Here is a 14,503-nt window from a genome sequence, read left to right on the forward strand (position 1 = left end):
AGATCAGGTTCTCAGCAGACCTATCCACAGAAACTTGGCAGGCCAGAAAAGAGTGGCAGGATATATTCAATGTGCTGAATAAAAAAAAATATGCAGCCAAGAATTCTTTATCCAGCAATGCTGTCATTCAAAAATAAAAGGAGAGATAAAAAGTTTCCCTAACAAACAAAAATTACAGGAGTTCATGACCACTAAACCAGCCCTGCTAGACATTTTAAGGGAGACACTCTGAGGGGAGAAAAAAAAAAGACCAAAAGCAACAAAGACTATAAAGGACCAGAGAACATCACCAGAAACTCCAACTCTACAGGAAACATAATGGCAATAAATTCATATCATTCAGTACTCACTCTAAATGTCATTGGACTAAACGCTGCAATCAAAAGACATAGATACAGTAACAGAATGGATAAGAAAATAAGATCTATCTATATGCTGTTTACAAGAGACCCACTTTAGACCTAAAGACACTTGCAGATTGAAAGTAAGGGGATGGAGAACCATCTATCATGCTAATGGCTGACAAAAGAAAGCCAGAGTAACCATACTTATATCAGACAATTTAGACTTTAAAATAAAGACTGTAACAAGAGATGAAGAAAGGCATTATATCATAATTAATGGGTTTATCCACCAAGAAGACCTAAAAATTGTAAACACTGATGCTCCAAATATGAGAATATCCAAATACATAAGTCAATTAATCACAAACATAAAGAAACTCACTGATTATAATACCATAATAGTAGGGGACTTCAACACCCCACTTACAACAATGGACAGATCATCTAAACAGAAAATCAACAAGGAAACTATGGCTTTGAATGACACACTGGACTGGATGAATTTAACAGATATATTCAGAATATTTGATACTAAACCAGTGGAATACACATTCTTCTCCAGTGTACATGGAACGTTCTTCAGAATAGATCACATACTGGGACACAACCAGCCCTCAACAAGTACAAAAAGATCAAGACCATACCGTGCATATTTTCAGACCACAACGCTATGAAACTAAAAATCAACCACAAGAAAAAATGTGGAAAGGTAACATATATTTGGAGACCAAAGACTACACTACTGAAGAATAAATGGGCTAACCAAGAAGTTAAAGAGGAAATTAAAAAGTACATGGAAGCCAATGAAAATGATAACACCACAGCCCAAAACCTCTGTGACACAGCAAAGGCTTTCATAAGAGGGAAGTAAATAGCAATCCAGGCCTTCCTAAAGAAGGAAGAAAGGTCTCAGATACACAACCTAAACTGACACCTTAAAGAGCTGGAAAAAGAACAGCAAATAAAACCCCAAACCAGCAGAAGACAGGAAATAATAAAGACCAGATCAGAAATCAATGCTATTGAAACCAAAAAAAAAAACCAAAAAACCAGTAGAACAGATCAATGAAACCAGGAGCTGGTTCTTTGAAAGAATTAACAAAATTGATAAACCCCTAGCCAGTTTGATCAAGAAGAAAAAGGAAAGGACCCAAATAAAGAAAATCGAGAGTGAAAGAGGAGAGATCACAACCAACACAACAGAAATACAAACAATAATAAGAGAATATTATGAGCAATTATACACCAATAAAATGGGCAATCTGGAAGAAATGGACAAATTCCTAGAAACATATAAACTACCAAAACTGAAACAGAAATAGAAAATTTTAACAGACCCATAATCAGTGAAGAAATCGAATTAGTAATCAAAAATCTCCCAAAAAACAAGAGTCCAGGGCCAGATGGTTTTCCAGGGGAATTCCACCAAACATTTAAAAAAGAGTTAACACCTATTCTCTTGTAGCTGTTTCAAAAAATAGAAATGGAAGGAAAACTTCCAAACTCTTTCTAGGAAGCCAGTATTACCTTGATTCCAAAACCAAAGACCCACTAAAAAGGAGACAGACCAATTTCCCTGATGAACATGGACGAAAAAGTCCTCAACAAGATACTGGTCAACTAGATCCAACAATACATTAAAAAAATTATTCACTACGACCAAGTGAGATTTATAGCTAGGATGCAAGGCTGGTTCAATATCCACAGAATAATCAATGTGATTCATCACATCAATAAAAGAAAGGACAAGAACCATATGATCTCAATAAATGCAGAGAAAGCATTTGACAAAATACAGCATCCCTTGTTGATAAAAACCCTCAAGAAAGTAGGGATAGAAGGATCATACCTAGAGATCATAAAAGCCATATATGAAAGACCCACCTCTAATATCATCCTCAATGGGAAAAAAATGAGAGCTTTCCCCCCTAAGGTCAGGAATAAGACAGGGATGTCCACTCTTGCCACTGTTATTCAACATAGTATTGGAAATCTTAGCCTCAGCAATCAGACAACCCAAAAGAATAGCAGGCATCCACAAAAAAAAAAAAAAAAAAAAAAAAAAAAAAAAAAAAAAAAAAGGCATTCAAATCAGCCAGGAGGAGGTCAAACTTTTACTCTTCGCAGATGACATGATATCCTATATGCACATGCACCCCAATGTTTTTAGCAGCACTATCGACAATAACCAAAGTATAGAAAGAGCCCAAATGTCCATCGACGGATGAATGGATAAAGAAGATGTGGTATATAGATACAATGGAGTATTACTCAGCAATCAGAAAGAATGAAATCTTGCCATTTGCAACTATATGGAACTAGAGGGTATTATGCTAAGCGAAATTAGTCAGAGAAAGACAAATATCATATGACTTCACTCATATGAGGACTTCAAGATACAAATCAGATGAACATAAGAGAGGGAAGGAAAAATAATATAAAAACAGGGAGGGGGACAAAACATAAGAGACTCTTAAATATAGAGAACAAACAGAGGGTTGCTGGAGGAGTTGTGGGAGGGGTGATGGGCTAAACAGGTAAGGGGCATTAAGGAATCTACTCCTAAGATCATTGTTGCAGTATATGTTAACTAACTTAGATGTAAATTTAAAAAAATAAATTATAAAAAAATTAAAAAACAAAAATTAAAATAATAACTAATAATAATCACAGCACGGGATTGTACCTATTAAATAAAACAAACTCATGCCAAAGTAAATAACTGAATAAAATAAATAGGGGGCAGGGAGAAAGGACATCCTTTTCTTACAAAACAATTCCAGTTAACACATGTGAAAGGATTGTCTAATCACAATTAGACAAACATCAAAGAAATAATTACTGAAGGCAATCAATGCTAAAATCAGTGAGCAAAGTTTGAGGAGAAGTAGAATATTAGCATAATCTCAATGATCTGCCCTATTATTTTTCAGTTACAAAGGAAGAATAGTAACTTTATCATAAAAAACATAGCAAACAGCCTTACCCAAGTGAAGGAGAGTAACATCACCAGCCGTAAGACCTATCAGAATCCTATATCCACTAACATGATGAACTGAGAAGAGTACAATATCACATCCTTGGAATTTTTGCCAAAAATGTATAACCTCAATCTAATCTTGAGAAAACATCAAACAAATCCAAAATGACAGACCTTCTACAAAATAACTGACCAGGACTTATTATTAAGATCATGAAGGACAAGGAAAGACAATGTCATAGAGTGGAAGAGACCAAGAGCCACAGCAGTTATATGCTAAGTGTATCACTGGATCGGATCCTGAATAGAAGTAAGACATCAGTGGGAAAAGAAATTGATGAAATTAGCCTAATGTCTATGCTTTAATTAGTAGTATCACACCAATTTAAAATTCTATTTTTAATAATTGTCCTATATATACATACATGCAGTATGTATAAAAGTTCTTCACAGTAGAGAAAGCTGGCTGAAGTACAGACATGAAATCTCTGTGCCATTTTTTGCCACTTGGTTGTAAATCTAAAATTATGTTACAATAATATTGCATCTCTAGCTGTATAATTTACATGTAATGCTTTTACCGCACAGCCAGTATTGAAAAACATCAGTACGCCCACACCTCTTCTTTAAGTGTTTTGTCTCTCTCTTACCTTCCTTCCTTCAAGGAACTTCAGTGCTGTGCCAATATTAGCCACAGCATGGATTCGCTTCATACGGCGTCCTTGTTCACAAGGCTATAAACAGGGAAGAACAGGAATAAATAAAAATGCACACATTAAAAAAGGTAATTATAAAATCTATGTAAATGGATTAAAAGTATACTTGAAGAATATTCAAGAACAACATTATTCAATTTCTATAGGGTTAATAGATACACAAAGGAGCATTACCCCACAGTGCTTGGAGTGCTTGGCAGTGTAGTTCATACACTTCCCTTTCACATCTCTGTATGCCAAGAGCAGAAATTCACAAGACTCCCATGTTGCCTATTGAGACTATCACTCCTATAAATTAGGAAACATTTATATGAAAAGTGCTCTTGGTGCCTGTGTGGGAGCAGGAGATATACGGGAAATCTGTACTTTCCTCCAATTTTGTTGTAAACTCAAAACTCCTTAAAAAAAGAACTCAAAAAAAAAGTGCTCTTGGTCACACACACACCATTTCCTTTTGCAGTCATACTAACATGAGAGATTATTGAGAGTATTAGTAACATTTCTTGGTTTGAATGACCAAAATACATGGCACGCATGGGCCAAGGTTAAAAAGTAGGATTGCAACAATGAAAATGGTATTCACATGCTAGCATGTCCGGTACAAGGATACTCTAACTTACCTGTGTTTACACTACCGAAATGCATTATGTGCTTTCTATGTGCCACAATGTTAATTTTAAAACTCAAAGTAATGTCAACTAAGTAGATATAATTAGCCTTTTACATTTGCAGGAAATAAATGGATAACTGTGGTGAAGTAATTTCTCCATGGTTGCATAGCTGGTAACCTGGTCCCTTCTCTATGACACCAAAACTCTACATAATTTCTCATTAAAACTCAAAACTGCCTATCTTTTTTTTTGTCTTTTTTTTTCAATATATGAAATTTATTGTCAAATTGGTTTCCATACAACACCCAGTGCTCATCCCAAAAGATGCCCTCCTCAATACCCATTACCCACCCTCCCCTCCCTCCCACCCCCCATCAACCCTCAGTTTGTTCTCAGTTTTTAAGAGTCTCTTATGCTTTGGCTCTCTTCCACTCTAACCTCTTTTTTCTTTTTTCCTTCCCCTCCCCCATGGGTTTCTGTTAAGTTTCTCAGGATCCACATAAGAGTGAAAACATATGGTATCTGTCTTTCTCTGTATGGCTTATTTCACTTAGCATCACACTCTCCAGTTCCATCCACGTTGCTACAAAGGGCCATATTTCATTCTTTCTCATTGCCACGTAGTATTCCATTGTGTATATAAACCACAATTTCTTTATCCATTCATCAGTTGATGGACATTTAGGCTCTTTCCATAATTTGGCTATTGTGGAGAGTGCCGCTATAAACATTGGGGTACAAGTGCCCCTATGCATCAGTACTCCTGTATCCTTTGGGTAAATTCCTAGCAGTGCTATTGCTGGGTCATAGGGTAGATCTATTTTTAATTTTCTGAGGAACCTCCACACTGCTTTCCAGAGCGGCTGCACCAATTTGCATTCCTACCAACAGTGCAAGAGGGTTCCCGTTTCTCCACATCCTCTCCAGCATCTATAGTCTCCTGATTTGTTCATTTTGGCCACTCTGACTGGCGTGAGGTGGTATCTGAGTGTGGTTTTGATTTGTATTTCCCTGATAAGGAGCGACGTTGAGCATCTTTTCATGTGCCTGTTGGCCATCCGGATGTCTTCTTTAGAGAAGTGTCTATTCATGTTTTCTGCCCATTTCTTCACTGGGTAATTTGTTTTCCGGGTGTGGAGTTTGGTGAGCTCTTTATAGATTTTGGATACTAGCCCTTTGTCCGATATGTCATTTGCAAATATCTTTTCCCATTCCGTTGGTTGCCTTTTAGTTTTGTTGGTTGTTTCCTTTGCTGTGCAGAAGCTTTTTATCTTCATAAGGTCCCAGTAATTCATTTTTGCTTTTAATTCCCTTGCCTTTGGGGATGTGTCGAGTAAGAGATTGCTACGGCTGAGGTCAGAGAGGTCTTTTCCTGCTTTCTCCTCTAGGGTTTTGATGGTTTCCTGTCTCACATTCAGGTCCTTTATCCATTTTGAGTTTATTTTTGTGAATGGTGTGAGAAAGTGGTCTGGTTTCAACCTTCTGCATGTTGCTGTCCAGTTCTCCCAGCACCATTTGTTAAAGAGACTGTCTTTTTTCCATTGGATGTTCTTTCCTGCTTTGTCAAAGATGAGTTGACCATACGTTTGTGGGTCTAGTTCTGGGGTTTCTATTCTATTCCATTGGTCTATGTGTCTGTTTTTGTGCCAATACCATGCTGTCTTGATGATGACAGCTTTGTAGTAGAGGCTAAAGTCTGGGGTTGTGATGCCTCCTGCTTTGGTCTTCTTCTTCAAAATTACTTTGGCTATTTGGGGCCTTTTGTGGTTCCATATGAATTTTAGGATTGCTAAACTGCCTATCTTTTAAATTCCAATTAATAGTGTATCAGGTAATGGTTTTTAAAAAAAAATTTTTTTAATTTTTATTTATTTTTGACAGAGAGAGAGAGAGACAGAGCATGAGTGGGGAAGAGGCAGAGAGAGAGAGAGAGAGAGAGAGAGAGAGAGAGAGAGACAGAATCTAAAGCAGGCTCCAGGCTCTGAGCTATCAGCACAGAGCCTGACACGGGGCTGGAACTCACAGACCACGAGGTCATGACCTGAGCCGAAGTCGGATGCTCAACCAACTGAGCCACCCAGGCGCCCCGGTAATGGTTTTTATGATATGATTTTAAACAAATATTTAAATAGAAAATGTAATTTTTTTTTACTTTTTATTTATCCTTTATTTGGGAACCCTTGTCATGCATAATGGTCTCATATTTGGTCCATGCATGGCCCACTTGGTCATTTAATGAGTTATCTTCTATAATGCAAAAAGCACCTATTAGCCTACCAACTAAGACAAAGCCAGGGCCTGGAAATGAAGTATGAAAGCCATTCCCCTAATATGACCACCATCCATTCTATCCTCCTGCCTTCCTATACCCAAGACAACTATCATAAAATCCAGTTCAGGGGTGCCTGGGTGGCTCAGTCGGTTAAGCCTCCGACTTCGGCTCAGGTCATGATCTCATGGTTCGTTGAGTTCGAGCCCCGCGTCGGGCTCTGTGCTGACAGCTCAGAGCCTGGAGCCTGCTTCTGATTCTGTGTCTCCCTCTCTCTCTGACCCTCCCCTGTTCATGCTCTGTCTCTCTCTGTCTCAAAAATAAATAAACATTAAAAAAAATAAAAAAAAAATCCAGTTCAATGTTTTCCTTCTTATATAGATTCATTTCCTTTACATGCATTCATGAAAAAATTATCTATTTTAGTTTTTTAACTTTATATAAAGGGATCATATTAATCTTTTGAGGCTCACTTTCCCACATAATATTATATTGCTAAGACTCATCCATGTTGTTGCTGTCACTGTATTTCATTCACTTTGACAGCTCTTGGCCATCTTTTCTGCACTCCCTTTGATGTGAATCTTGGTTATTTCCAGATTATTTCTATTGTGACCTGTGCTGATAGATCATTTTTGTACACCCTATCTTTGGTACAAGTATAAAGAGTTTTTCTTGGTTGTAAACCTAAGAGTGAAATTGCTGGGTCAGAGGGCATGCGACTTTGAACTTCTGAAGTAAGGCCAAACTTTTCCAAAGCGTTTGCGCTTCTTTCCATTCTTGTCAACAATAAGAATAATCCTATGGATGCATATCTTGTCTAACGCTTCATGTTGACAGATATTGAAAAAAAAATTCTTTCAGTTAAATGTACGTAACATGGTCTTTCACTGTGGTCTTCATTTGCATCTCCTGATCAACAATGATAGAACTTCTCTTCCTCTGTTCTTTGACAATGTTTCTTTTGTAAAATGCCCTTTCACATCTCTCACTCAGGTTTCCCTGTAGTTTGTACTGTTTCTATTTTGAAGATGTACTTTATATATTCTTGTCATAATCTTTCGTAATCTTTTTACTACATGTATTGTGAATATATTCTACCCATTTTTAACTTCTTTTGTCACTTTCTTTAAAGGTTTTTATTTTAAAACATTTTTAATTTTAATATCATCCAATGCAGCAATGCCTGGGTCTGTTTCTGGACTCTATTGCATTTGTCAGTATGTCCATCCTTGTATCAATACCACACTATCTGAAGTTATATAACTTTACTGTAAGACTTGATATCTGGTGGAGCAAACACCATGTGTCTACTTTTCTTGTTGGATGTCCCCTAGCAAAATGAGCAAGATATAAATATCTATTGTATTGTCCCTCTCCAGTTGGCATCTATTTTTACACAATTTAATCTGCCCTAATATCATGATCATAGTAGGCCTCGAACTCATAAAAGGCACTGGCCATGTCTCATTCATCTTTGTTTTCCTTAGAGGGTAGAAGGTAGTGTCTTATCCATAACAGAACTCCAGAAATGTTAGCTGGATGGATATTCAGTGGATAATGCCAAGCCCAGTTGCAGACTTGAGTTCTATTCTAAATATATGATCTATGGCTAATAAAGTCACCTGGTGAACATTCAGGGCTCTTTGATGCTCCAGATTTCCTAAGAGTGCCCACTGTACACTTTTTTTTTTTTACAGATCTATTTTCTTTTTAAATACTTTACTTAAGCATAATAACATATGACATTATATTAGCTTCACGTATACAGATTAATGATTCAGTATTTGTATACTTTGCAAAATGACCAGCACAATAAGTCTAGTTACCATACATTGAATTTTTTTATGATGACAACTTCCAAGATCTACTCTCTTAGCAACTTTTAAATATATAATAAAATATTAGCAACTATAGTCACCATGCTGTACAGTACACCTCCATGACTTATTTATTCTATAAATAGAAGTTTGTACCTCTTGATCCCCTTCACCCATTTGGCCAACTCCAACTCCCCTCCCATCTGGCAACTGCCAATCTGTTCTTCGTATCTCTGAGTTTTGTTTTGTTATTTGTTTTACTTTTAGAATCTACAAATAAATAAAACCATAGAATATTTGTCTTCTTCTGTCTTATCTCATTTAGTATAATATCCTTAACGTCTATCTATGTCATTGCAAATGACAAGAGTTCATTTTTCATGGCTGCATAGCATTCCATATGTGTGTGTGTGTGTGTGTGTGTGTGTGTGTATGTGTGTGTGTGTGTATATATATATATATATGTATATATATATATATATATCTATCACATTTTCTTTATCCATTCATCCATTGATAGACACTCAAGTAATTTCCATATATTGGCTATTGTAAATCATGCTGCAATGAGCATGGGGTTGCGTGTGTTTTGACTTAGTGTTTTGTTTTCTATTATTGTGCACTTTTAAGTGAATTATTGGCTTCTCCTGAATGCAAAGTATTAAGGAATTTAAAAAAACAGAGTTAACAAAATGGATAAGAAATAAGTTTCTTGGCAGTCCTTAAACTCTTTATGTTGCTTCTATTATTTCCAATTTTTCAATTGCAATTCCTCACATTCTTAAAAATAATCCTAAGTGTGAAATTAAATTTAGTGTCCCTATATTTATGTGTGATTACAGATACATAGTCACGGATACATTTATTTAAAGAGAAAATGTTCAGGGGTGCCTGGGTGGCTCAGTCGGTTGAGCGTCCGACTTCAGCTCAGGTCACGATCTCACGGTTCGTGAGTTCGAGCCCCGCGTCAGGCTCTGGGCTGATGGCTCAGAACCTGGAGCCTGCTTCCGATTCTGTGTCCCCCTCTCTCTCTGCCCCACCCCCGTTCATGCTCTGTTTCTCTCTGTCTCAAAAATAAACATTAAAAAAAAAAAATTAAAAAAAAATAAATAAAGAGAAAATGTTCCACAAATAATCAAAGAATGTAGAGAAATCTAGGAACAGTAATTTAAAAGTTAAAGATACTCTAAGTCCTTAAATAAAATCATAGTTTTCTCAAGGGAGTCATAATAGGTTATTCAAGGAGACTAGATACTGAGATTCCACCCTCACCCTGAGATGCAGACAAGGCAGGGATACTAAGCCATTTGGCCACATTTCCCTGATGATCATGGTCAGAGTCAGAGTCCCAGGCTATGTGAACTCTGACATAAAGCACACTGTTGTTAACAGAGTTCTACCTATGAGATATTTTAGGATTTCTGAATAGTGTTAGAACTCTTGATGGAAATGCTCTTACCCACTTTCTCCCTTTGAAAGCTCTACAAGAATTCCTGGGATACTCATTCCTTTTTAATTCATGCTTTTCATTTTAACATGGTCCTGAATTATAATGTATACATATACAAAATTTAAATAACCATTTCCAAGGATTATTTATAATCTAAGAGCAATTTCATTTTACATAATTCAGAATCTTGGAGGGCTCAATACAAGTAAATAATAAAGGTTAAACTGGAAACTATCTTGTATGTCTCAGTTCTTCTCTGCTAAGTGAGAAAGCTGAGATTCTTTTTGAAATCTCTTCTAGCTTCAAGGTCTTATAATTTATGTCTGAATGAGTAGGGTACTTAAACAGAAATAGGACTCTTATGTCAAAATATATACTTTTTCTAGAGTCATTTAGCTTGGCAATTAAATGCCCATCAAGCTTTCTGTACCCTGTTGGTCAAGTATACTGGCAAAATTATATTGACACAGAATGATATACCTCCTGAATACCCAACTGAATTGGAATGAAGATTCCTTTAACCTTTTAGTAAACAGCTTAATTCAGGAGGAAATAAAAAGATGCCCAATTATATCTGGCAATCAAGGGAGTATATATCTCAAGTCAATGATTTGACTTGACATCTGAATGCTAATCTAGTTTATTTAGCTCATGCATATTTCAAATTGGCTTTTCATATATGTTTTGTTTGATTTCCCCCAAAGTAGAACCTGAGACAGGACTTGGATGCATGTAGTTTACTGTGGAGGTGATCCCAGGTAGCAAGAGTGAGGGGGGTGCATGGAGTGTGAGACAGGGAAGAAGAAAAATGCTATTGAGGGTTTCCACTGTGAGCAACTGGGCCTCAATCCTACTGGGGACTCAAGCACTCCATGAGACATGTGTAAATATGTCACAGAATTGTCTGCCTTCCCAATGCCAGACTGCAGCATTTATTCATGGACTCCCATCTCCATTGGTTGAAGGACCTTCGGGACCATTAACTCTTCTACACTTCAAGGCTGCTTTAAGCAACTTGTGCTTTTGACCAAAGCTATGAGGGTGGAGACCTGGAGGCAAGCTACCAGTGTTTGAGGCAAGATGCTACTAGAGGGTGTAGGCAATGTCCCCCACTGTGTGAAGTCATTTGAAGCTGGAGGTGAGCTGAGATAGCACAAGGGCACCAGAAGCATCCGCTACCATATGAATCAAGTTAGAGAGATGATTTACACAAAATTATTATCAGTTTGTAGTTTTTCAACAAACAACCCTATTTTGAGCATTCCACACAAAATTAACTGGAAATTTATGTTTAGGCAAATACACATTTAAAAACTCACTTATCCAAGTTTCATGGCTGTGTAGCTGTTGTCAAGAAGCAATAGACAAAGAACAAATAAGTGCTCCCAATTTAGGCCACTGTGTTCTAGCACGTCATATGATATTTTGAAGGTAATTTCCTGAGTGTCTTTTCGTAATTATGATAAACATCATTTATAAGTAGTTTATCTTTGCACACACTACTTACCTCTCTACTACTCTCATATAACAAAACGTAAGCCAGGAAAAAAAAATGCAGATCTTTCTCGACTAACAATGGGGTTATATCCCGATAAACTCATTATAAGTTGGAAAAACTGCAAATCAAAATTGCATTTAATACACCTACACTACTGAACATCACAGCTTGGCCTAGCTCACCTTAAACGTGCTCAGATCACTGACATTAGCCTGCAGTTGGGCAAAATTCTCTAACTCAAAGCCAATCTTATAATGGAGTGTTTAATATTTCATGTAATTTATTCAGTACTGTACTGAAAGTGAAAAATAGAATGGCTATGTGGGTATAGAACGGTTGTTAAGTGTACCAGTTCTTTACCCTCATGACCGCATGGCTCACTGGGAGTGGTGCCTCCTTGCCCCTGCCCAGCATCACAAGAGGATCATCCTGTGCATTGTTAGCGCAGGAAAAGATCCAAATTCAAAATTCCAAGTATGGTTTTTAGTGAATGCCTATTACTTTCACAACATTGTAAAGTCAAAAAGTCGTTAAGTCAAACCACTGTAAGTTGGGGACTGTCTATACTTTATTATTAAGTAACATAGAAAAGTATATTCTGTAGCTCACTATCAATGTGTTTTTCACTTTGCTGGTTCCACTGCCCAAGAAAAAAGCAAATGATTCTGAACGTGCCGTTCCTGTGACAAATGACTGATGATGGAGGCTGTCCACAAGTGTATGAAAAATGTCATGCTGATCTCAAACTTAATTTTCAACAAACAAGTATATAAATAATACACAGTTATGGACGAACATTCCTTTCCAAACGGAAAGCAAACTCTGGAAGTGAGGTCAATGTTAATCTGCAAGTAATTTTCCTGGATAGATATTGCATAAGATGCAGTAGTTAAGCATGATAGATTACTGATGAAGTTCTTTACTCTTCCTTCTAAGGTTGCTACTACTACATATAGAGTTTTAAATCCACTAAATGTGTGTGGGAACTAGAAAGGAAAGGTGTTCCCTGCTCCCGGAAGTGACTGATCTATTCGGGGGTTGTGGAACACTAACACACTAGTATTCCCAGTGTGTTACCCACTTTTATAGGACATCGCCTTTTACACTCCCAACCCCACAACCTCCGAATCCCAAAAGGGAACAGTTTGACAATCTGGTCACAGGAAAAATCCTTACCAGTTTCTGCCCGGACAGGACCTCCAGAAGAGCAAGCAGCTTAACGCCATCTTTCATGTCTTCAAAAAGATCATCTACCACCAGTGGGGGTTTCCGCTAGAAGATAAAAAAATGAATAAATGCAAAAAGTGCATCTTCTCTCTCTGACATACCTTTGCTACTCATTATGGTGAAATCTGGAGGAACAGTTTCTAAATACCCTAAATTCTTTGTTTTGGATATGAGTGGCAATGGCCAATTATGAGGAGAAAAACAACCTTTTGGAAATAAACATACTCAAAAACCTCAGGAGACTTTTTTGAATGTTTATTTACTTTGAGAGGAATAAAAGACGGGGGAGGGGGGTAGGGCAGAGAGAGAGAGAGAGAGAGAGAGAGAGAATCCCAAGCAGGCTCTGCATTTGCAGCAGAGCCCCATTTGGAGCTCGATCTCACCAACCAATCTCACCAGCCATGAGATCATGACCTGAGCCGAAGAATCCCACTCTTAACGGACGGGGCCACCCATCTGCCCTGAAAACCTGAGGAGACTTCATGCTTGGACTTTCATATACCTACCAGCTTCTTTCTAGAAAGGAATTTTTAAGACTCCAATGGTAGGGAATAAGGAAAGGAAAAGAAGTCACTATCAACATGAAAGATAAACGAGACATTAACACAGGGCCTAAGCAGGGAAGAGGAGATGGCCAGAGACACTGGACCAACCTCCACACTTCACTGTGGGTGAGCACGGAACCCGGGCTTTCCCAAGCCCAACACTTCCGAGGCCCATTCTAGCCACACTAATAGCCTTAGGTCAGTGGCCAGCTGCTGGAGCACCGTGAGCACAAGCAAAGTTGCAGATTTAGTCTCCAGTGGGTTAGCTGGCCATGTTCTGTGTCTCCACCTGACAAATGTAGCACAGCTTCTCTCACGATGCGTCACTGAACCCAGAGGATCATGGGCACAGATCATAGGCTGATCAGTGCAGATCCACCACCGCTGGAAAAGTAAGTCAAAGCCCATTTTCAATTCATGGAGGGTCTTTTATTTTTTATAAAGGTCGTTGAAATACCCAATGTACTGGGGTTCATCAAACTTTAAAAAAATTTTTTTAATGTTTATTTATTTTTGAAAGAGAGAGAGAGAGACAGAGCATGAGTGGGGGAGGGGCAGAGAGAGAGGGAGACACAGAATCCGAAGCAGGCTCCAGGCTCCGAGCTGTCAGCACAGAGCCTGACGCGGGGCTCAAACCCACAAGCTGTGAGATCATGACCTGAGCCGAAAGCTTAACCGACTGAGCCACCCAGGGGCCCCAGTCAAACTTTTAATTAAGGTCTATCTTGGCTCAGACAAAAGCAGAGAAGCGCTGATGCTAGTGGAGGTCAGGTGTCCCCAGAATTCTACAGAATAAGAATTTTCCATTTATCACCTGGGTTCAAGCTCTACAGCTTTCTGCTTCTCACTGAACCATGTGAAAAGCCTAATGCCATATTCCTGACTTTCAATTGTCTTTCTTTCTAAAAAAGAAAAAGTTCTATTTACAGATATTTAATCACCAAACATTTTATTGAAATGAGACTTTTTTTCTTTACCCACTGATATGGAGCATTCCTATTTCTCCTATGACTGCATGAATTACAGTCTCTGAATGGCACAAT

The 14,503-nt window shown here is 37.8% G+C and overlaps 1 protein-coding gene across 10 annotated transcripts in view; it reads right to left on the minus strand.

Annotated features, from left to right (window-relative positions):
* The window catches only part of SYNE1 (spectrin repeat containing nuclear envelope protein 1), a 477,690-nt gene that overhangs the window by 354,622 nt on the left and 108,565 nt on the right, over positions 1-14,503 (minus strand). For all 10 annotated transcript variants that reach the window (XM_049653080.1, XM_049653082.1, XM_049653085.1 and 7 more), the window contains exons 4-5: positions 12,865-12,960; positions 3,975-4,058 (exon numbers count right to left, since the gene is read on the minus strand). In XM_049653080.1, coding sequence (XP_049509037.1) covers positions 3,975-4,058; positions 12,865-12,960 — 180 coding nt within the window. The remainder of the gene's footprint in view (positions 1-3,974; positions 4,059-12,864; positions 12,961-14,503) is intronic.

The sequence above is a fragment of the Panthera uncia genome, assembly GCF_023721935.1.
Source record: "Panthera uncia isolate 11264 chromosome B2 unlocalized genomic scaffold, Puncia_PCG_1.0 HiC_scaffold_24, whole genome shotgun sequence".
Classification (NCBI taxonomy): Eukaryota; Metazoa; Chordata; class Mammalia; order Carnivora; family Felidae; genus Panthera; species Panthera uncia.